Source organism: Pyrgilauda ruficollis, unplaced genomic scaffold (assembly GCF_017590135.1).
Source record: "Pyrgilauda ruficollis isolate IOZ18807 unplaced genomic scaffold, ASM1759013v1 scaffold5, whole genome shotgun sequence".
Taxonomy (NCBI): Eukaryota; Metazoa; Chordata; class Aves; order Passeriformes; family Passeridae; genus Pyrgilauda; species Pyrgilauda ruficollis.
In genome coordinates, this window is record NW_024526599.1 from 4515179 (window position 1) to 4539971 (window position 24793).

A 24793-nucleotide genomic window follows, 5' to 3' on the forward strand; every position below is an offset into this window, starting at 1 on the left:
GAAAGAAATAGCAATAAAGCTGTTAAAAGAATCCTTTTCTTCTGTTAGTTCAGAGCCCTGATTTAGCATAGCATATTTTTCTTCCACTACAAATCAGCTACTTTTTACTGTCAAAGCAGAAAAGTAACTGAAGTGATTAATTTGTAGGCTGATTCTTTAAAACAACCTGTGGATATCTTGCTAAATCATGGTGGTGGGGGGTAACTGTTGAGGCCTTGATGTAGTGTCCTTCTCTCCAATAGCTTAATATGCTTTCTAAAACTAAAAACCATCTGTGTGAATGTGGTTGTGCATGGGCTTTAAGTGTGATGTTACACAAAGGAAGGATGATGGGCTGGTGTGTAACTCAGTGGACACATGCAGCTGCTGCTGGGTGAGAACTTATTGTTTGAATGAAGAAATAGTGTAGCTGAGAGTGAGCTCTGCTTTTGGACACAGTTGCCGTGTTGGAAGATGTGGAAGAAATTCCAGTTACACTTAAACATATGTGCATGTATTTTTCAGTTCTTCTATATAAACAAATAGTGAGTATGTGGGTGGATCAGTGGCTTCCAGATCATGCAAATATATGGATTTTGGTGGAGCTGGGAAGGAAGATCGACAAAATTAATGCAGTGGTATTTCCTTTGCATGTAAATGGTGTCCTCAGAGTACTGAGAGTACTGACAAAAAAAAATTACTTAAAATGCAAGATTTGATTTATCTTTAAAATATTTCATATTAATGAAAATAATTCAAACTCAAGATCATGAAGTTTACCCCTTAAGAGTATTTTAGGGGAAATGGTTGAAGCAAATATCTTGGAAAAAAACCAGTAACTTAAAGTTTAGTTGTATTGTGCCAATAGGATCTAGGCAGTCCAATGCTGGATATTCTGAACACAGTTATGCTATGCCCGAGTGTGCATCACTGTTGTTGAAGAGTTGAGGGTCATTTTTCAGATCATCATCAGTATCCTAAACGTAGTGATGAAAGCAATCATTGATCAGAAATCAAAATCGGCAATCAGAATGGTGGCATCATGGTTTCTGCTGCTGGACTGTGTAGCTAGTTTTTTGGGAGAAGAGTGGCTCTATATTTTAAATTTTTTTTTTTGTGGTTGGGGTGTGTGCAAATTACAGGATCTTGGGACAGTGAAGCCATTCACTGGGTGGACTTTCCAATGCCTTCATTTAAACTTACTGCTTTTCAAGGTGTTGCCTTCCAAAGTCAGGTTAATCTCGATCTTTCATGAAATTCTTTGCTAGTGTTTTTTTTTCTCTTTTCTAGGTAAAGAAATTAAAAGCCTTTGATGGAGATGTATCAAAACTGTCTCAAGCTGATTCCTTCATGTACTTACTAATCCAGGTGCCAAAGTAAGGAGATAGTTGGTTTGTTCTGTTTATGATAAGTGTTCTTTTTCGGCTGTCAGTTCTAAACCTGTTTGTGTACTCCAGCTATGCTCTTAGGATTGAAGCCATGGTGTTGGAGAGGGAGTTCTCACCCTCCTGTGCTTCTCTACAGGATGACATGAAAATTATAAGACGGGCAACAAAAGGTAATTAAATATGTTGGGACATGCCTAATACTCTTGTTTTTGTTAGCATGTTAATTAGTCTGCATTACGAAGACCAGAGCTTGAATTTCAGGTACCTTGGCTATTAAAACGAGGCTAACTCCCCTCTGACAAATGCCATCAGGGTGTGCCTGGTGGATCTTTGCTTCCAAAATCAAAAATCTTGGAGACTTTGGGTACACTAGCAACAAATTCATGTTCAAAGCCTAAAAGGAATATGCCCTAAACTGACAGAAGCAAAAGTGTCTATGACCAAATTAGGATGTCATCTTTTGAGTACAGTTTGCTCATTCCTGCACTGCTCTCCCTCTGATGGAATGTGGTTGTTACACCTCTCTTCTTATTCTTTCAGAGATCCATAGAAAAAAATGACTACTTTCTCAATTTCTCTATAGGCCACTACCTTTTGAGGTGGCAGTATTGATTGGATAAAATCTTTATTGTAAAGAATACCTTTGCTATTCCTTGGTTTTCTGTTTTTATTCTCTGTTTCTCTACATACCTGTTCTGCTCTTTACATTTTTCAAGTTTTGAACTGCTGCAGATGGCTGTTTGTTGGGTACTGTAGTGTCTTCTACTCTGCAGGAAAATAGTTGATTTCCTGGTTCCAGTTAAACATTAATGTTGACCCTTTACAGTATTTTGAGTGCCACTTTGTCCTGTTCCTCAATATGAAATTCGTATTTCACGTTGGAAATTTTTTGACTGGCTACTAGATCACTGCTTAGGCTGCTTGTAGTGCTATAAAATGGTGCACTAATTAAAATATTCTATTATGAGCATTGGTGATTAGAATAGTCCTTTCAAGTGAAAGCAAAGAGGAAAAAAAGGCATTTTCCCACCAGTGGGGACTGAACTTCTCATCGACTCAGGAAAGTGTGCAGTACTTAGGATTAGGTCTGAGTTTGGCCTTTTATTAGGATCTCTTTCAAATCATTGTTCTTTGTGTTTTGAGCAACAGACATATGTGAGGGAATATGTTATGTATAAAAGTAGCCACACCTTAATGTCCTTCGTGTCCTTCACCCAAGACATATGTAAACTGGTGCATTAATTCCCTCCAGAGAGGAGACACTTTGGTCTCCAGCTCCTGCAGCAGGCCAGTCACGCAAATCACTGACTGGGCCTTCCCTGTGTTCAGTCCACTTTGTCATGTGCTCTTCTCCTTTTGGTCTTTTCACTTCAGGGTTTGTTGATAGCCTGAAGTTGTTTAGGAGTTATGTCTCCTTTCCTATTGCTGCCTCCTGAGTTTCTTTCCTGTAATTAAACGGAGAGAATATTTACTTCAACTTTAATGCTGATAATCACTAAGGGTTAGGATGGTCTAAACAGCCTGGTGGATTCTCATCTAGCCTGCACATGGATGGATGTCACAGTGACACGGAGCAGGCTCTTACTATGTGAAGTCTTTAGAAGTTGCCCTCTCCTCTTGGCCTTGTGAAATTTGCTATGCTCATATTTATCCTCTCCTCTCTCTTCCTCCTTGTGTCCTCACCTTGGATCTATCTTGTTAAATCAAAGGTTATTTAACTATTTCTATGTTTTCAGGTTGCCAGTATTGAAATACAAATGTGTAAGGGCTATGGGCTTCCAAAATGATTCATTACTGAATTGTGTGGATCAGCTGAATGCAGGATAAATTAAAGAATGTGGATTTGGGATCAAAACAGTTTTTAAAAGTATTTAGACTACAATCAAAAGTATTCCACCTTTTATTTCCTTCATTAGTATAACATTTAGTACCTTACATTACAACCAGCTCATAGTGATTTTCTTGCCATATGGGTAATTGCAAATTTGGAGTTGCTTGGTTTGCAGTGCCACATTTATTAACTCTTTACAGTTTTGAATTTCCACATCTTATTTCTAAGGCAATCCCTCTGGTGCACATACATTGTTTTTTGCACATATATTGTTTTTTGCTCATATGTGGCTGGGTGAAAAGGTGCATGAATTCAGATAGATCAGTACTGTGCATTTTGCAAAGAAATGAAGATACATACAAACCATGCTTGTGTGATGGGAAAACTTTAAAAGGCTATTTTATTCCATGTGACTCTTTGTCACACTGAATATAACTTTGTGCTAAATCATCTTTGATATGACAAGTAAAACAAATACTGCTCTGAGTTGGTGATCATACAGAAATAAAATGATGATTCATAGTGGGAGTGGGATAAGCAAGGAAAATTTAAACATTCCCTGTTATCTTTTCAGGCCTTATGGCCAAGTCTCCTAAAAAAAGAGTAGTTGTTCAAAAGCCCTATCCTGGCAGATGGCAAATGGATCCTGCAGGGTGCAGAACACTTGCCTCGCACTGGAATAATTAGTAGGTGGTGAGGATACTTAACCACTTGCATGAGACACTTTGCACATTCAGGATTAAGCCCCAAATGTTTCCTTAGCTGCTGGAGGTTGCCTTGGAAATACTACACTTGCTAACTTAAAGTCTTGAGGTTTGTCAGTTGTGCTTGTGAATTGGAATTATATAGTACCATTATCTTTCCCATGATCTCTTCAGTTTATTGGAGTTTCTTGTCAAACAAACAAACAAAAAAATCTCAAAATGAAGAGGAGCTTGGTAACTGACTATATTTCTAAACAAACAATTGTAGTACCATTATCTTTCCCATGACCTCTTTAGTTTATTGGAGTTTCTTGTCAAATTAAAAAAAAAAAAAAAGCTCAAGATGAAGAGGAGCTTGGTAACTGACTATATTTCTAAACAAACAATTGTTAAACAGCAATTTTCTTGCTCCTTACAGAGTTAATGACTTGTGAGGAGCTGCATTCCATATTGCACTTGGTCCTTCAGGCTGGGAATATTATGAATGCGGTAAGTGACATCCCAAAGGGAGATGGCTGGTGGACCATACTTCCTTGTTAGTGCTGCAGTGCTCTGATGTCATGCCTCAGCTTCTCATTTGCTTTTCTGCAAATTGTTTCTTTTTAGGGAGGTTATGCTGGCAATGCTGTTGGATTTAAACTGTCGTCACTGCTGAAGCTGGCAGACACAAAAGCAAACAAACCTGGGATGAGTCTGCTGCATTTTGTTGCTCTGGTATAGAAAAGCTATTTTGCTGGTATAAACAACTTCTACAAATACAGGTCCATTAATTGATACACAATATAAGGGGCCATGTGCCTCCAAAAAAAGCAACTGCCTCACAGCTTTGATCTAATCTTCACCTTTTTTCTCCTGCCACAAAATACACCAAAAATTACCTCTACCTGGTTATCCTATTGGGAAACCCATGGAAAGCTTAAGTTTTAATATCATGTAGAAAGAAATCATATATCATACTTCTTCATTGTAGATTTTCTCTTATTATCCCAAATTCTTACACTGTGGAAGTGGCTTGTTTTGATAAAAATTCTCTCCATCTTCCCATTGAATCTTTTGAGCAGCCTTCTTGATAGCTTTTTCTTCCTCCTTCAATGACTGATGTGTGTTTTTTAAAGCTGCTGCAGACATTTTCAAGCTATTTTCCTTCCTTTCAAACTTTTTGATTTTAAAAGGGAGAGAATTTAAATGCATCTATTTGACTTTGGTTATCTGTGTACAAACTGGCTTAAGAGATTTAATAGGGTATAAATTGATGTTTGTGCAGGAAGCATTGTATCTGCTCAAACAATGGCATCAGTAAATGTTCTTTCCCTGACATTCCTTATTAATACATCTGGCTTATGTTCACTGGCAGAAGCAGCTATTATTTTACAGTGCAAAATGGAAGCTGTTGTTTAACATCTCCAGTTCTGATCCCTGCTTTTCTTTAAGGGATGTCCTCCACTCAGTTGTGTTAGGATTGAATGGGAAGAAAAACAGTGCAAGAGAGAAACCTTTAAGTGCCCTCCCAGAAGCTTTAGAACTGCCAGACTGAGGGATTTTGGCATGGTGGTGGAATGTTAATGGATTGTGTGTGTTTTGGTTTTGTTCTGTTTGTTTCAGGAAGCCCAAAAGAAAGATGCTGCTCTTCTCAACTTTTCAGAAAAAATTAGGAGTGTTCATGATGCCGCCAGGTGAGTTAAAAGAAAACTGAAAACTTATGGTTTGAGTGAAATTGGAATTTTCTCATTTGTGAAGCAATGAGGCTTATTTAGGAAAGTCTTGGCACAAAACCAGATCTTAGCAAATGTTTACTGTAGCTTTGAGGTCTTCATTTCCATTTACTAGCAGAAGTATGCCTGCAATGTGCCTTCAGGTATGAGGTTTTTTTATTACATGATCTCCATAGGTTTTTGGTAATTCTGTCTCTGTCAAATGCATGTGCCTGTTCATTACTTTCAACTGATTGAACTAAAATAATGATACTCTTTTTCCTTAAACTAATTTCCATCAGTTTCTGAGCAGGCTACAATACTTTTCCAAATCTGGTACCAGGGGCAGGTGCTGGCCCTGGCTTCACTTAGATGCTGTTTGAGGTTTCATTTGCTGTCTTGGTTGGAAAATCTGAAGGGTTTGTGGCTCTGTATTTTTTCAACTTAAAGTCTGAAGCTGCATAATTTTAAACTGAAGCTGATTCGTACCTCAGTAACTGTGCTTACTTTTATGAGACAGTGTGATCTAAATCTGAAACCTGGAAGCCAGCAATGCTGAAGTTCTGTTCCCAGTTTTGCTACTTCCTTACTCTTGAGCTTAGGGCAATCTATTTACAGTCTTTTCCCAGCTGCAAAATGGATCCATTTTCTTAGATCTGGTGGAAGGTTAAGTAATGTCTACAAAAGACTGAAATCTTCTGAGGAAAGGAGTGGCCATGGAGTTAATCAGAAAATTTTTGAGGGACCACCTGTGTGGCTCTCTGCCATCCAACCCACACACCTTTCTGGCAGTTTGCCATGTGGCCTGCTAGGGAATGTAGCTTTCCTCAGCATCCAAGCCCCCTGGCTAACAGGAGAGAAACAGGCAGAGTCCTAAATTTGGTGATATTTATTTTCTAACCACTTTGTTCTTTGATCACATTTGTTAACGTTGAAAATCTTCTGTTGTAACTCATGCCGAAGTCTATTCAGGGAGTGCACTTTGTACATGAAAATGAAACAAAATTAAATATGTACCTCACCACTGGGCATGAGGAAGGTCTTTAGAGAGAATTGTCATGTACAAGTTACTCATAAATCCACCCAGTTAGAGCGTGTTAAAACAACTACCATTTCGTTCTTTACTTTTTGTTGTCTTTCCTTCTTTACTTGTAGGCCATCCTCTTCCTCCTTCACAAGCAGAAAAATGTAGCCTGTGTTTTCTACTGCTTTTCTTACTTGCAAAACCACCATGTTTTCCCAAAACAGGGAACTAAACTTTGCAGATGAAGTACACAGAGAAAAGCCAGCACACATGATATAATTTTGTGTGTACTGACAAACTTACAGATGCATCACCATCTGCTGCCATGTGCATTTCAGTCACGCTGCCACAAGTTCTTCAGCTTTAGCGTTTGAAAGTCGTGCTGCTGGTGAGACAGCCTTAGGAGGAGCATGTGTACAGTTGTTAGTTCTTATCACTTGGCTAGCTGTACTGCTTCAGTTCCTAGGCAAAGTTGAGTTCTCTTGTGAAGGAAATGCCATAGGTTTAGAAGCATTTACCCTCGAAGTGACTGGGAGGTTTAGGTGGGAGCTCATGTTGTATGGAATGTGGGTCTCCCAGGACAATGCTTAGTTTACACCAGATCACATTCCTGTGATCTTCAGTTTCTGAGTTCCCTTTTCACAGCAGCAGCTTCACTGCTGGTGTTTAGTAGAAGGATGAAATCTTGTAACTGCGGGGTTGAGACTGTGGGTTGCATTGCTGTGACTGCTTAGAAGAGTGTAATGCACAATTTCAGGATGCCAGATGGTACTGCCAAAATCAGTAAGCCTGGCTGATGGTCTCTTGTGACCCCCTTTTTGTGGTACCTCCTGCACTCAAATAGTTGTAGTCATGTAGTCAGTTGGACCAAGCAAAGGATCCATCTGGAACAAATAGGCTTTTTCCTTTTCCTAGGTTAATTTTCACTTCATGGAGGTGGCTGGCCATCTCGAAAATGAGTGCTAGGCACCAGGAGAGAAAAGGAGCACCTGGGCAGAGGCAGGGCAGCAGTAACCTTTCTAAGGTTAGGTGGGTAGGACTGGCTGGAGTTAATCATGAAACCACACCCCATGGGAATCTTTTCAGGTTGCAAATAAGAAGAAATGTGCTTATCTCTCTCCTAATTTTCAGTGTCTACTCTGGAAATGTTTCCTGAACAGGCAGGTCTTGTTTGATAGCCTGTTTGCACCTCATGTAAAGCATCCACTTTTGCAGTTGTGGCTAACCTGTGGGCCACTCCTTCTCTTTTGATAAATGTTCTCTGTACGTGCTATTTTTAGGTTATCCATTGATAGTGTAGAAGCAGAGCTGCACTCGCTGTCTGTCAAGACAAGATCTGTTAAAGACAGCGTCCGACGAGACCCAAAACTCTTTCACCAGATGGAAAACTTTCTCCAGGTTTGTAGGATATCTGTGTTAATGTGTTCCTGCTGCCTGAATACAGCAGCATTCCTCAGCTGAATGTCATTTGTGTGGACCTGTCAATAAACAGAAGCACTGTTTTAATATGCCTAGCCTGTCAGTTGTACAAAGGTGTTCCAGCCTCACGCTGTTTGTCAAGTAAGATTGTTGGAAGGGCTGTGTTTTTACAGGGAGGGATACTGAGTGTACATTGCCCAAGGCTTGTTAGGCAAACGTGTTTGGTGCGTGCGAAGTTACTGATGAAGATCAGTAGTTAAAATATAAGACAATTTGCAGTGGTCTATGGTTTTGTACTTTGCAGCTGCCCAAAATATAATGTCTGCATGTTACGTTATTCTGGAGCACATCAGTTTTAGCTGAGGGTGTGCTGAGGGATGAATCTTGTTTGCTGGGTGACTGAAGAGATATTGCTAGAAGCTGGAAGGTTAAGGGACTCTTTTCTCTACTAATTTACCCTTAACACAGAGTCTCTTATTCAGAGCCATACCATTATGTCCGTGTGAGTTCTTTTTCTTATTTTATTAAGTACTGCAGTGACTTTACAGGCCTGGATGTATATAGCACTTACCTTGGAAGCAGAGATCTTGGTATTTTCTGAGTATGTGGTGATGCCTTGAGAAATACATATAATACTTCAATTAAATGATTTTTTCTGCCTCACACTACAGGTAATTATTAAAAGTAAGAAGGCAGGTGTTGATCTGGAACTTAACCCGCCCTGATTTTCAACTTGCAAATGTAGTTAATAGTCCCTGTAGTTTTTCAGGAGATGAAAAGCTGATGAAGAAAGGGGCAGGTTAAGATTGAAATACCTGTCCTCATTCACTCTGAATTGTTGGCTTTTATCCATTGCACCCAGACTCTTTAACGTTATGTTTTAACATGTTTGGGATTTTTAAAAATTTAATAGGTGGTTTTATGTAACACTACAACCTTGTTTAGGCCACATTCCAAAAGAAATGTTGGGGAAAAAATAATTTTACAAATGCATACCTTGCATAAGCACTTCCGGATTTTGTTTCTAAATTACAGGTGATAACCAAGCTGATCTAAAAGTCAGCTTTGATTATTTCACCCTTGTGTATAAATTCCTGAAATATGTGGGAGGAACTATTTTTTTATGTATGCTTTTATCAGTTGTCCAGTTTATCTTCAGATTTTATTGTGGGAATTTTTTCCTTCTCTTTTTTTTTTTTTTTTTTTTTTTTTTTTTTTTTGAGACTAGCAAATCGTATTTGTTCCTAACCTAGTGGTATAATTTTCCAAGTAATTCCTGAAAGCAGGTTTGGATTAAGTGATCACCAGTGCCTCCAGCTGCATTTTCCCACCCCAGTGCTACGTTATGAAAAATATGTAGGTGACTATGAGCTAGAGAAAAGATTTGTCTGAAAAATTAACTTTCCTTCTCAGGTTACTTTCAGCTACAGGTGGTGTCAGATGGGGGATTGTGCAAGAATAGAAGTGGATTGCTGGTGATGCAGATAGAGGAGACAGGGCACCTGATCAAAGTGTTTTAAGGAGTTCTGCTGCTCAAAGTCTAATCACAGCCTTATTCTCTTCCTCCTGAATTTTCTTCCACTAAACTACTCCCATCCTGTCTATATTGCTCTACACTTATGATTCAAAGTGCTACTTTAGGGGAATATTTTCTGGATGTGTTAAAATATATGTAATTTCAGTGGTTCCTTACCTTTCAAGTACAAAAAGCTTTTTTATTGTGGTCTAGGGTCACCTTAGGAAGGAATTGATTTTGTGATGTATATCCATGAATCAGTTCATGTGTGTTTTTGGAAAAGTGGGGAGGAGGAATTAATCCTTCATGCTTAGTTGAGGGTTGAAGGGGAAATGGGAAAATAAGGAATGAGGAGCTTTTAAGGAGCTCCCAGGAGGTCTGTCAGTGTTCTAATACAGTCTTTGATTTTACTAATCTAAAACTTAAAGCAGTAAGTTTTTTTGTTCAAGGGCTGTTGAGCTTTTTCATGGTTTCCATCCTAGTCACTAGAATGTACATTTTGATTGATCCATTTTTCCTGACCTTCTTTACTCAGTTTGCTGAAATTGCATGTGTCCATTTGTTAGTACGAGATCTCCTTCAAAATTTTAATTTCCTGGGCTCTGTAGCAGCTTCTAGTTGGAACATGATTTTCATAAGTTCCTAATATATACATGACCTGTTGTGACTTTTATTTTTCTGTCTGGTTCATGTGTGTATGCTACAGTTTGCTGTAAGGCATCTAAAGGAGCTTGAACACCAGAAACGAGAACTGCAAAAGGAGGGAAATGCTCTCATTGACTTTTTCTGTGAAGACAAAGAAACTATGAAGTTGGATGAATGTTTCCAGATATTTAGGGACTTCTGCATAAGATTCAACACATCTGTTAAGGTCAGTGTGCTGAATGAGATTCTCACACTTTTGAAATGGATGTTGGCTCACGTGAATTAAGTTGGTTTTTCTGCTTAAGGGGCATTTTGTATTGTGTAGTATTTGATCTATTTGCTCAAATGGCTACAGAAAACTCCACTCCTACAAGCATTCCTTGCCAGAAGCCAGGTGGTAATGGCCATTGTGAGCAGCCCTGCTGCTCTGCATCTTCTGTTTCAGGCGGGCAAGACCACCGGGATGATACATCAGGGTTCTTCATTGGCCTGCTTGTAAGTGGGCCCCTCCCTTCTGTTTTGGTGAGGAGGCTGGTGACTGCTAAGCTGAGCTGTGAGACAGATTGCACAGATTTCCTGACTCTGGGTCGCTGTTCAGATGTTGCCCTGGTAGTGTTGGATCGTTGGAAAGGCCCTGAGGTGTGGCACGCCATTCCTTGGATGTACCTGCCTGAATCGGTACTAGCTCGGGCTCTCCACTGCCTTCCTTTACATGGCTAGAAGCACTAGCCATGTAAAGTAAGGGCTGTGGATTCTACTTTGTCCTTTCAAAGGACTTTTGTGGGTGAAAACTTGAAACAGGCCTATGGCAGCAAGATACCTTTTCCCCAGTGTGAGCATTCATTCGCTGAGTACCCTAAATTGGTCCTAAATAATTCAGAAAATGTACTAAGATGGAGGAGTAGTATTGGCATTGGTTACAGTTTTGGTGCAGCAAAGTCTGTCTATTGTTACAGATATTTCTTAGGTCTTTATAAATAGCATGAATTTGTTGGATCACTGCCCTTTTGCATTGTGCATTTGGCAGCACTTTGGATAAAAGCTTTGGTTCAGAAGGAAGAGAGCAGTGTCGATTCAGAGCGAGCTGACAGGATGTTCAGCTAATGTGCCTGTTGTACCATTAGATTACCTAACCCTTACCACCTGAGACAACACGTAGTTACAGGAGGGTGAATGTTGCACAAATGTCTAAAAATAAATGGTGATAGCTGTCGCCGTCAGTTTAGCAAGAGGTGACTTCATCCATATATGTTCAAATATTGGGGATTGAGGATTTCATTCCTAGTCACATATTACAAGTGGTGGATGGATAGCTATGACTTTTGAGGTCCCCTCTTTGTAGTAAGCAGCTACAGTCTAAAAAATGACAAATTAGACTCTTGCTTGCAAATTTTGAGAAGATTTGCTTGCTAACTGTGGATTGACCACTGTTCCTACAACATTACCAGAACAATTTAGAATAAAAATGGCAGTTTTGACAAAAGAATGTGATGTGTAGACAGCACATCCAACAGACTAAAAAGATGGCTGGTACCACCATGGCCATGTGCACATATTTCAAATGCTTAAACATTTTTTGCAATTTTTTGGCATGTCTAACTATGTGCTTAAATTAGGTTTTTCATCTGAGTAAAATCTCCTAAAACATGTTCTGGGTGAGGTTAAAATATTCTTTTTCTAATATGGAATATGGTATTAGTATCTGCAACTATTTTTAACCATTTCTCTTGACAATGGTGTATTTAAAGTTGAGCTTTAGCATTTGGCAAGAATTCATTCTGTAATTCCATACCTGTGAAAGAAATCTTCCTGCCAAACATTTTTCCTGAAATGCAAGTTTTTTCTTTTTCCTTTCTTAGATGTTCAGACTTCTTAGGTCTCTAATGCATCCTATCTTTCAGAGCCCAGTGTAGTCTCAAATCCGCTTTAAGAGGTGTAGATTAATCCATTCATCCCAAAGCATTAGGCTTTTGTTTACTGAAAGCTTTCAGGTGACTTTTCCTACTGGTGCAGCTCTTCTGTTGTCACAACAATGGCAAGATCAAACTACACAGAGCTTTAGACAAATAAAGGTGTGATTTTTTTAAACAGCGTGTCATTGATTAGACCAGATTTTACAATGTGCTGGAAAATCATATAATTTTTGCATTCTCTGTCAGGACTAGCCTCTTCCTTCTTTCTTTTGCTACAGCTGTACTGGCTGCAGCAAGCCAAGTTCTTCGTTTCAGAAAGTAACCCAGAAAGTTCAACCAAAGGTGCAGTTAGATTAAATCTGAAGCCTAGAGGTAACAGTCAAAATGCTGATAGTCACAGTAAATCACTGCTAATTATTTTAGTAAAAAGATGTTTACTGTGTTGTCTTTCAAATTTAAACTACCTCTTCTATGGCTTCCTGAACCAAAATCCCTCAGTTTAGCTGCCAAAATCTCCATCCTACCCTGGGCAATCTCTGTACTACAGTTGCCAGTTTTTAAAACCGACAGTGATTATGAGATCCAAAATTGAAGCAAGACATTGATTGATGGTCCCTGAGTGGTGTCAGTTGATGTCTAAGTATCGTGTTAACTTTTCTAGTTGCCTTCATATGCAATTAAGCAATGCCTTTTTGCAAAATTTTCATTCTGCAATGGTAGAGGAAAGTATCACTGTGCAGAAATTGGACTTGCTGAGGAACAATTGCAGTTGTAGTGAGGTAGGTTGGAAAAACCATGTTGGCTGTGTGCTGGTCAGACAAGTTTGTCTTAAAATATGGATGTAAAGATTAAATAGAGGTTTACTCACTTGTTAAGACTGCCACTTTTAAACTTGGTGAGGACTTGGTCTCTCCATCTTACATCTGGAATTCTTTGGCTCAACCAAAGTGTGGTTGGGCCCTGGAACAGGATGCCCAGGGAAGAGGTCATGGTGCCAAGCCTGACAGAATTCAAGTGTTTGAACAATGCTCTCAGGCACATGGTGTGACTCTTGGGGATGCTCCTGTCCAGGGTCAGGGGTTGAATTCAGTGATTCCTGTGGGTCCCTTCCAACTCAGCATATTCTGTAATTCTAAGATGTGAAATCTGCTTGAGTTTGATGGGTCAATTTGTTGGTCTTTGCAAAGTCTGGTGCAATTTTTGCATACGCTGACCAGACGAATGTGTTGTCCCATTAGTTATGTAGGGAGCTGCTCTCCACAGGGTTAATGGTTGCAGGCTGTGGTTGCCACAGTGATTTCATGCATGTGTATATATTGGAGGTTGGGAGTGGGTGATAGCAGTAGGAGCTAACTTTGATGGGAAGAAATAAAGGGAGAGAGGAAGGAGTGTGTCTTGTTCTTATGCATAGGACACTGTCCTCTGAGACATGTATTTGTGATTTTCCTCCTTCAGGAGAATAGGGAACGAGAGATCCAGGAACTTCATAGTCTGCAAAGGCGAAAGGAGCTGGAGGAGAAGCGTCGATCCTGGGCTGCTGGAGAGCTTGGGAGCTTTGGGCGGAGCAGTAGTGAAAATGATGTAGAGATGTTGGCTAAAAATGGACTTGGAGAATTTCTTCCCTTCTTGCAGCAGAGGCCTCAAAGCCCTTTGTACAGAAACACAAATTCCAGACGCTCTCGACTTTCTTTGGGGGTGACTGCAGACAGGGAGTTGCAGAGTTTCCTGGAAATCGCCAAAGACGAGGATCCAAACAAGTTTAACAGCCTTCCCCGTGCAAACACCCGACAAGCAAAACCTAACGTAGCCTGGACGGAATCCAAAGAAACGAGAGATCTCAACTTAAATACCTTGCACTTACACCAACAGTCTGAAATGGAAGTGAAAAGTGGTGGCCCCGTGCAGGTGCCTCCAGCTCAGCCCGGTCACCTCAGCGGCTCAGCCAGTCCTGGTGCCCATTACTCACAGAGGAGCACCGACTACAACTTGCACACTTCCAACGTGTCCTGCGAGGAGTCCACAGATATAAATGCTCTGGCCCTTGCAATTGAGGAGCGTGAACTTGTTAAAGGGTTACGTAAGTTTGATATTCAAGGAGCAAAGCCTGCAGAAGATGCACCTTTAATATATTTAGAGGATGCTGGTGGGACAGACCTGGAGACTCTGGATGATCTAAGCTTCCATTCCCTGAGCACTGCCGATGATGAGCTGCCTCCAGCTTGCAGGACTTCCAGAGAGGTCCGTGACCATCAAGCCAAGGCAGTGGGTTGCAAGACTGAAGCTTTAGAGCCCAGCAGCAGCAGCCCTATGTCTATGGATACAAGTGTTTCAGGGAGTAGGGAAGATGGGCCAGTGTGCTACATGTCAGATACCACGACTGATTGTTCTTTGACGTTGGACTCTGAAGAGGGAAATGATTTTAAATTGGCAGGCAACGAAATAAGAAATGAGGCTGGCAAAGTGTGCTCTTCTGGCAGTGATGCTCAACACAAGGCGAGATCATTCTTCTCAAACCTGAATTCCACCTCTGACAAAGACCTGTCTCTTCACACTTCTGCCAATGATAAGGATGATGCTGATAGCAAGCACACCCTTCCTAAAGAAAAACCCATAAAAAGTAAAGATCTAGTAGGACCAAAGACAAACTCTCTAAAAGATCGATCTCCAAGCTCCACAAAATCCAGTGGCACTCGCCCTAGCCACACAGCTCCTTCCAGACCTGTCAGAACTTTGAATGCCTCTGAGAATGAAAGTATGAGGAAAGTGGTGCCTATTTCTCGGTCAAACAGGGCACCCAGCAGTGTGAAAAAGCCGGAAGCCAAGCCAGCCCTTCGTGAAGGCAGTACAGTGGAAAGTCGGCTGTCTCATCGCAGCTCTGTCCGAGGCACAACAGACACGCTGCCAAGAAGTCCCTACAGGCACAGCATGTCGGTAGAAGAACCAAAGTTACGAAGGGGCACTGTCACCTCAAGCAGTGCTCATTTCGAGAGAGACAGGGTCGCTCTCAAGAAGCCAATCTCCAAACCCATTACCAGGAGTAATGTCAAATCAAAGACAGATGAAACAAAGATGTGTCGCTCCAGTGTGAAACCCCAGACCCCTGCAGATGACACCAAGGTTGCCACAGTCAGTATTCCCAAAGCACCACCTGCTGTCCCAAACTTTGCAAGGAATACAGTGGCCTCTTCTTCAAAGCGTGCAAAAGTGGATCTATCCAGCTCATCCAGACCTCCACCCATCACAAGGTCTGTGTCCCAGAGGCTGCCTAAAGTGAAGCCAGCAGTGACCTCTGATGATCCAAATCCAAAGGAGAACAGTGTGAGTACCTTAAAGAGAGCAAGTAGTGCCAGAGTGGTTGGAAGAAGCATCCTGCAGGGAGAAGCTGTCAGCACAAAAGCAGAGCCTGCACCAAAGGAACAGGGAACAGTGGAAAAGGCATCTCTTAAACTGAAGGATGCAAACCGAACCACAATTGGTAAAATCTTGAAGCCGTTATTGAAATAAGGGAGAGGGGTTTTTCAACCTTGGAATGTGAACACTTGTCCAAGCACTGGATGTCTGTGTAGTGAAATTCCTTAAAACACTAACCTTGCCAATACATGGCATCATGTGCTTATTGAAGTACAGCACACTGTTGGAAAAGGGCAAGTAGCTGTGTTCTGGTCTAAATCCTTTTTTATGAATTTGAATGTATTTAAAGCTACTTTGATGAAAAGTGAGCAGAACAGCAAATCTTTGCATTTTTGATAAAAAAAGTTACCAAAAGCCAAAAAGTTTTAAGAAGTTTTAACTACGAGATGAAACACTTTGTGACAGAAAACATGGATTAAGGCCAGTTTTTTTTGTGTACATAAGATTCTTCCTAGGACTCAAGCCTTTGTGCTTGTTGGTTTCTTATTTGATGTCAAAATGAATCTTGTGGAACAGTACTGAAATGAACTTAGGTGATTGTGCTTTCCATTGCTTTCAATTCCTTGGATTTGGGGGCTCTTTTTGCCTGTTGCAAAGTCCATTGCTGGCAATTGGACAGACTGGGAACTGCTGGCCAAAAAATTGTAAAACAAGACGTTTGCTGTTTATGGCTGTCTTTAACCTCCCTGAAGAATTTATAGCATGTTTTATGAATGTGTATGTGTGTCTGGGGAAGGCTTTCTGCTGGGCAGGAGGCTTGTTCTCCAAGAATGTGGCTGCATTGTCTTGCATGCACAAGTGGATATGGCTGGTGCTGCATTGGGTAGCACAGCTGGAGGCTGTGCCTGTTGGAAGGGCCATTGGCATGACGACTACTCCTGACTTGTTTTGATCACAAGCAAACTTGCCAGCTTTTGGTCATACAGAAGTGCCATATATTTATGATACATATCAGGATGTTTGCAGTTCAGCTCTTGAAGGCTGCAATGCAGTGCCGAGCACTTTCTTACCATTCCATGTTTCCACTGGTTTGTATACTACCAAACTACTTGAATGTTGCAATGGCTCTGATTGAGCCATTAGTTTCCCTGCCTCCTCCTCCTCCTCCTCCTCCTCCACTCCTTCTCCTTGTCAACAAGAATATTTAGCATGAAACACAGAGCTTACGCATGACAATGTTTTTGTAGAGTTCTTTGGTTGCTTAAAATGTGGTTTTTAATGTTTAAAGGCTCTAAAGGAATTAAACTAGCATTTGATAAGCTTTTTGCAAAGTAAAAACACCCCTTTTTACCTGCAGATACAAATTTTAACTTCTGTCAGACTGAGATACAGAGAATGAGGGAAAACTCATTCAGCATGCTGTGCATCTTCTCAAGAGAAATGTATTTAGATGGGGAAAGTGCTGTTCTCCTAAGCATTTTATTTAAAGAATTGCCTTTTATTCACTTATGAATGAAGCCTCATTTAAGAATAAAATAAAAAACAAAAGGGAAATCTCTTTGGACAGGTGGCATTGACATACTAGTGCTAGATCTGTTTGTCTGCTCTATCCCTCCGAGCTGGGAGAGTGTAATTCAATGAGAATGAGCTCACATGCTTCTCACGGGCTGGTATCAGGGACAGCTAACTTTGAGGTTTGAACCTGGCAAGGGGCCTTTGGCTCCTCCCACATACCAGCCAGTCTTGATGCAGACATCATACCCAAACACCATAAAGTATTGCACAGGGCTTCTTGTTTGAGTCTGTCCCACAGGGAGAATTTATAGAGCCCATTTTTCTGTGAGGGCAAATATTTTGCTTTTTGGATAAACTTTTTGGATACTGCCTCCATTTGGGTTAGATACAAAAGCATCTCCCTTCTTATTTGTATCTGTGTGGATGTATGCACATCTGCAAGAGCAGATGATTGACATTTTTCCTCTTATTTTCTTTTTTTTTTTTTTTTTTTTTTTTTTTAAGAAACCAACAAATTTTATTGGTAGCAAGCTTGGAAAGTAATTTAAATGTGTTTGGAACATGTAAATAAATTTCTATAAATCCGTGTAAAAGAAAACCGACTGTATTTAATGGAACATTTATACATTTCGGAGTAACTTGGTAGTTTAATAAAGTTCCCATTTACTGGGTATGAGGTTTGTACTTTCTCCTTTCTGTTACACTCTTGGCTTTGGTCCTGGAGATCTCAGGCAACTGACTCTGGGTGGGTGACTGTGGGAAGGACTCTACAGCAGAAATCGTGGTATTTGAAATCCTGGATTTGTTTTTATATCGACACATGCAGTTGAACTGCAGTTTCTGAACATTTCTGGGCTGGGACTTTCTGCACAGGTTTGGGTATAACATCGGAGGCATTAGATGGTAGATGCAGCACTTCATGTACACACTGTATGTTGTGGCCAAGACAAATGTTCATGGCACTAACAAGTCTGGATCTGTCGCTATCTTCATGCCTTTGAGCTTAGCACACTTTATTGAGAAATTCTGGTCTACAACTCCCAGGACTGTGGAAATACAGAACAGCCTGTTTTGCAGGAGCATGTGGTGACTTTTGCACTGCAATTGTGAATTTTTCAGTTTTGTCCCATTCTCCCATTATTTTTCCTTCTTTATTGCATATGAAAGAACATCTATTCAGCAGGAAAAAAAAAGCTAAATCCAGCCAGCCTCTTTGTCCTCAGGGAACACTTCCTCTTCTCTGCTATGGAAATCATTTCTGGACTGGAATTGCTGCTTTTTGCAAACTTGTTTAGCCCCTGACTTTTCTAGTTTGGTGAGTGTCTCTCCCCGTTTGGAGTGGCAAGCACCTGCTGTCTGCCAGCGCTGAGTGACGGCTGCTGGTGGAATCTACGTGGGAAAGCCCTTCACCATAAAAAGGTGTGTCTCAAAAGTTTGTTTTTTTAAACTTCATTTTTATGTCAAAAGGGTTTATAATTACCAATTCATTATTTAAACTACCAGGTGTCAGAGACAGCAATGCCCTGTAGGTTAAATTTCCCATGCCATACAATTTTCCCAAAGGCTACCAGGGCATGGCACTCACCTGGTTGCAGTTGGCTTTCAGAAAAGGACCGAGACCTTGTCTCCTGCTTGGATCTACTGAGTGCTGATGCTTCTGACTGTGACCTGGGTCCATCAATTTCCTCTGGTCACTACTGTGGTGGCAGTAGTGAAGTGAAGTGGGGGAGCCCAGGGGACCATGAGGGTAATCTGGAGCTGTGGAGCTGGTGAAGATTGAGAGATAGAGGGAAGCTGTGGGAGTAAGAGGTGCTGATTCATACTTGGAGGAATTTAATATTCACATCTCATGTGGGAACTGCATACAAATGAGGGGCTCGGTGGATCCCTCATTACAACAGCTCATTAAATTATCAAGAAAGACAGAAAGGGTTCCCATCACACCTCCCACAGTGTACAAGCCTGGACTATGTCATTCAAAATAACCCTTCGGTATCTTTCTAATCTTAGGGTCTGAGTGGATGGATGCAGACAGCCACACGCTGGCTCCTGCCTAACAGTATCTTTCTAATCTTAGGGTCTGTCTGAGTGGATGGATGCAGACAGCCACACGCTGGCTCCTGCCTAACCCTTCCCGAGCCAGCTCAGTGCTGGGGATGTTCCCTGGGCACTGACCCCGAGCTCCCAGCCCGGGGCTGTCACTGCACATCCTCCCGGGCTCGGTGCCTGCGGCTCGGCCGCGCTGCTCGGCCAGCCCTGCCCAGAGCCCCGCTGCCCACCCCGGCAGGGCCTGCCTGCTGCTGCATGTGAGAACGTAATCCCTGTGAGAGAGGCCCAGCTAAACACTGCTCCTTTCAGATTTGGCTGCACAATGTTTTCCATTAACTTGATACATGCTGTTTACATCCTCCTGCTGCTAGCGCCAGAGATAACTGCCTTGGGAACAGCTCCCTACAGGTATTGTTAACAGCTGCTGGAAACAAAAGAGTTTGTTCTAGCCACGTCACTATCTAAATAGCCAAAAATACGTTACTTTTTTATTACTTGCAAGCTGATATTAAAAACTCTGTTGCGTTCCCCGGGTTGAAAGATGCATTCTGGAGATCTTGTATGCTTTTAAAGCTGGCAGCTGAAGAAGTATCTGTGCAAGCCTAAAAGAAAGTGACACTGAGGCAAAGGAATATATGAAGGTACTTGCTGCAAGGTGTGTGATTGGCACCATCAGCATCAAATACTTCCACTCAGAGAAGGTTGTTTCAAGCCAGTGGTTGTTCCTTGCCATACAATTGGTTTCCATGCCTTCTCAGCCTGAAGGCTGAGGTTGCAGGATAGGCATTGGTTGTGTCAGCTGGCAACTTGCTCTGATTTAAAAAAAAGAAAACAAAAATCCTCAATCTGCAGCTGCTGATGTCCTGAGTTTCAGCATGGAAGCACTGGAGATATGAGCAAGTTTACTTTAGTGCTGTTGTTCAGGGTGAGGTTGGCAGTGGCAGAGCAAATGCTCAGCAAGGGTGGCCTTGTGTACATGGAGGGGAGAGAGTTACATGAGTTTCTGAGACCGTTCACACCATCTGAAGCAGACAGACTCCCTTTGAACAGAGATGTGCCTCTTCTGCTTTTGATCAGGTCTGAACAATAGCTCCTTGTTTGTCCTATTCTATCCTTACTTGTTGGGAACAGGAGTGGAAAAAAAGCAAGAAACTTTGATGCCTCCTCATGGGTCAAGTGGAGCAAAGATATAAACTCTACCTACTTTGGTTTTTGTCTTTTTAAACAATAGGACTTTGACTCATAAATAGAGCTGTTAGCTTCAAATAACTCTCTGCTGCACAGGGGCAGCAGGTATTTTCAGTGGCTGCAGTGATCCAGCAGCAAAATGAGCATAAAAGCAAGAACTCTGTTTAGCTCCAGAGTACATCCCAGTGATTGTTTCCTCTTCTCTGAAAACAAACCCTAGCAACTGAACCCAGACAATGTTCATTTGGGTACCCAAGAGGAGCTGGCTAGAAAATACTTGATTCCACTTCTAAATAATTGTTTACAATTCATTTTATTTCCCTTTATTTTTCAGTTTCTTTGTCATTAGAAGTAAAAAGGTGACTTTCAAGAGAGAACAGTAAAACAGGGCTGAGGGATACAAAGCTACTATCACCTTCACTTCTCTGGTGCTTGCTCCTCATGGTCCTTTTCTGTAGGTTTGGGGAAACAGATTCATTGACTCTCTAAGTGCACTTTTGTTAGTCTCTTCAAAGAGTAATATTTTGCATCTTTCAGGTGGGCTAGCACAAGTTGTGGGAAGGAACTAAGTATATATCTAAGGTGGATATGTGCTCAGTTGGTGTTATGAATTACTGAAGCCCAGTAACTGGTGTGCTTCGTAGGGAAAAGTGCAGAAGGAAGAAAGTGACAAGAACAAACAGGCACAAGTGGAGACAAGTGTTCAGAACCAGTACAGGTCCCTTTCTGTCTGCTTTTTCTGGCAACTCTAGGTTTAAACCACAGTCTCCAGGAGAAACCAGGACTTCCCTGTGCCTGACTCCACTGAATTGCTGCAGAAAGCAATTGCCTGAGAACTGCTGGAGTCACTTGAGTTCTGGGGCTGAAAATAGGACACGTTGCTAACTTCATGTTTTGGTTTCTGATGTTTCTCACGCAGCATTTTAAACTGATTCAGACGTATTCCCTATGCAAATCTTTAATCCCTGTTGTTAGGAAGAAAAATGGGTGTAAATGTGGTTTTGATTTTTTCCCCACCCTTTTACAGCTGTATTTACCCCTATATGTCCCATGACTGCTTCCTCCCACTTCTGTTTCCTCTGTTATAATCTTCCATCTTCCTCTTAAATTTTCCATCATCGTTAATAACTCATCCCTCTCTTAATCTTATTTTCACGTGGCAGGCTTTCTGTACTACTCTTCCATTTGCTTCATCCTGCTTTCTCTCCGTTTCTGGATGGATGTTTTGCTCCATCCCTTTCTTCCTTCTGCCAAGGTGAGTCCGTCTCAACGTCTGTCTGCAAAATCTGCAAACTGAGACCTTTTGCTGCCAGCTTCCTAAGGTGTGGGAATAGAGGAACAAAATGAACTCAGGCTTTTAAGGCTTGCATGTCTGTATTTTGCAGCTTTGCCTTGTTACTGCAAGCGAGGCGCTGGGGGAGGCCATTACTGAGAAGTGCATCTTTGCCTCTTTTCCGTGTGAACGTCGCTCACCCCCTACGCCGAGCAGCTTATGAGGGAGCTGAGAATCTGAGCACATGGGGTGATTTTGCAGAGGTGGGTGAGGAAAGTCTGCTCAAATAAAGGTGTGACTAATTTAGCTCTGCGGTGTCTAAAAAGCCCTAATGAAAGACTGTCGACGACAGCTTCAAAAGCCATTTGGTGAAGTGATTTCTAACCCCACCCATAGTCTTGGTACTGAAAGCAAATACATTTGTGCTGTCACATCTGGTGCTGCTTCCCTGTGCACCAGAGCAAAATAATTGTATTACCGTTTCTTAAATTTGCACATAGCTTTTCATGGTATGGACTGAGCCTCCAGGATATTTTGGGTTTTTCTGATAGGGTAAAGGCAACAACCTTTTTATAAGAGCACATGAAAGGCCAAAGATAGCTCTTGAAGAATGTATACTCAATTTTCCTTCTGCTGAAAGTAACTAATCACTACAGGAAAGGGAGAGCACTTGGAACACATACATACTATATTCATACCATAAGCACTGCTTATTGCTGCAAGTACTTGGTGCTCACATGTGTTCTTTCTAAAAAGAACAGAATCCTGTTGAAGATAGTCTTTCCTCCCAGGAGGTTATAGCCTAAGCAATTGAATAATTCAGCTGAGAAGGCATCTGCAGAGGTCACCCAGCCCAGCCTCCTGCTCCAAGAAGAGCTACCTTCACACATAGGTCACTTTGCTGAGGGCCATAGGGCGTTGTTCTTAGCACAAAGTAGTTATAAGAGGGAGGAATAGGATTTTGCTACTGAAATAAGTGTTCTGAAGATGGGAAAACCCTAAGGAAAATGCTGGTCTTCTGTAGGCTATGGCTTGAAAGCTGGGAATATATTTAATGCAATTTTTAATGCTAGCCAGTCTGAGGTGGCTGATGGTGATGTGAAGTCAGTAAAGCAAGTAAAAGACAGGAGCTTGGCAAGAAATGTGAGAGAAAACTCAAAAGCAGCAGACAACCTACTGAATGCAAGAAAGAAAGAAGTTTGTGGCTTAAGGGACACCAGAGGTCAAAAAAGAACACTGGAAATTGCAAAGGCTTGTGGGAACAGTGGACATTTGCAGTTTGGATGAAGAAAGAGCAGGAGAGGTGAGAGATGCTCACTAGCCAGGCTGAGGATTGGTCCAGCAGTGTTAACCTGAGCACAGATGAATGTGGACAGGTGCTGACAGCTCCAAAATCAATCTGTGGGAAACTGAGGAATGACCCTTGTGAGCTCAACAGCTCAACCTTTCCTGGCAGAGGTTTGCTTACCCTCTTCTTAAAGGAATGAAGGACCAAATAGAATAGTAAGTTACAGTAAGTGTTCCCAATGACTAACTTGTGTCCTGCAGGATGGGATGCCTCTTATGCATGCACTGTTAAGCAGCAAGTCTCCTCAAAAATGTGATGCTTCTGATGCTTGTTTATGAAGGAAACCAGCGCCCTCACACTTATAGTAGAGCTGCTGTGGTCATACCAGGTAGTACAAATACTCATATGGAGTACAGAAAACAGCAGCTAACCAGGAAGCCTAGAAATCTAGCAAGTATTTTTGCATTGCTGCAAAGTACTGCCTGAGTTACTGTGAGGGATTTGATGCAATCTGTTGCCAGAGACTTAAAACTCAACTGGACAGAGCATGGGCTGGATCATCTAGCAGCTCCTCCTTTTAGTGGCCTCTGCAAAATATGAGACTGGTTCATACCCCAGGGGAGATGGTCCCAGATCAGAATTCACACTCTGAAGGACCTCATATTGAGTAAGGCAGCAAATGAGATGGCAGTAGGGAGAATATGAATTGCACAAACCAAATCTTAACCCCTGCCCTATCTGTGTGTACCTTGCAGTAGGGATGTAACCAATTTTCACTGACTACTTGGATCTACTAAACAATATAACCACCAAATCAGACCCTGCAAGACAATTTACAGATGAGTTGCCAACTGAAGATATGGCACAGAGGTTGTGGGTGGGGTGTTAGCAAGGGGAGCTCTTTAAACAGTTGTGAGGAATATCCCTGAAATCCTGGTCTGTTCCTCATCTGTGCAACAAGCAGAGGAGCAAGGCCCCTGGGCACAGCCCTGTGGCCATGGGGTCCCAGAGGTTGTGGTGTCCCCAGCCCTGCACAAAGACAGTGTCTGAAATAATGTGAAATGCAGCATAAGCAACCCATGGGTGAAGGGCATATGGAAATACAGCAGGAGACGTTTTCTAATTGTAGAAGCAACCAACAACATTAAAAAAGACCATAAAGCAGAGATTTGCAAGAATGTGTAGCTTAAAAATTCAGCATGAATTGGCAGTGGGGTCCATGACTAATCACAGAGGTCCATTGTATGATTGAGTTTAAACTCTTGTTTAATGAAAGTACTTCTCTGAATAAGTCTCATTGAAAGTACAGTAAATATCTCTGAATAAAATGTCCAGCCTTAATATACAACATTTTAAATGACAGAGAAATCACCCCAACCTTTGGTAAATAGTTTGAACACATAATCACGCTCTCTGTTTAAAACTGTCATAGGATTTCTAGCACAAATTAATCGGGGTGGAGTGTCTAATTGCTGGTAACTGGATCTGTTACAATGTTATGTGCCAAACTGGCAAGCTCTTATTATCATATTTCTGCTTGATTAAGCCTTTGCAGGAAAGAGTTGTGATTTTCCCCACTGAAGGTCCACAGCGACTCTGGGGCCAGCCCGTGCTCCAGGGACAGTGTGGGGTGTGGAAATACTTGGGAGATGGAGTCCCAGTGTGCTTCTGCTGCCAAGCTGGGATGAGGAACCTTGTTCTCAGCAGGCTATGGTGGCTTTTGGCACTGGGGGCATTGTTGCTGGGGCATTGTTGCTGGCTCTTGGCCTTGGGCTGAGGGGTCCCCCTCAGCTCCATGCAGCCATTGGCTGCCATGGGACAGCAGCTCTGGCTGGCAGCGTACTGCCTGCCTGCTGGCCTTGGGGAGACCCACAGGAGCCATTTAGAAACCTGTTTAGCAGAGTTAAGTTTGACAGCAAAGTTAAGTGGAAGCTCTGGGAGGTTGGATCTGTGTTTCCTGCAGTGGTTTCCCAAAACCACTCTAGGTAACCCAAGCTCAGTCTCTGTTACACTACAAAT

The 24793-nt window shown here is 41.8% G+C and overlaps 1 protein-coding gene across 1 annotated transcript in view; it reads left to right on the forward strand.

Annotated features, from left to right (window-relative positions):
• Positions 1–15614, forward strand: part of FHDC1 (FH2 domain containing 1) — a 30603-nt gene extending 14989 nt beyond the window's left edge. Inside the window, exons 4-11 of the mRNA XM_041480049.1 lie at positions 1270–1355; positions 1437–1537; positions 4321–4391; positions 4509–4616; positions 5505–5575; positions 7898–8015; positions 10259–10423; positions 13566–15614. Of these exons, the coding sequence (XP_041335983.1) occupies positions 1270–1355; positions 1437–1537; positions 4321–4391; positions 4509–4616; positions 5505–5575; positions 7898–8015; positions 10259–10423; positions 13566–15614 (2769 nt within the window). The remainder of the gene's footprint in view (positions 1–1269; positions 1356–1436; positions 1538–4320; positions 4392–4508; positions 4617–5504; positions 5576–7897; positions 8016–10258; positions 10424–13565) is intronic.
• Positions 15615–24793: the final 9179 nt, after the last annotated feature.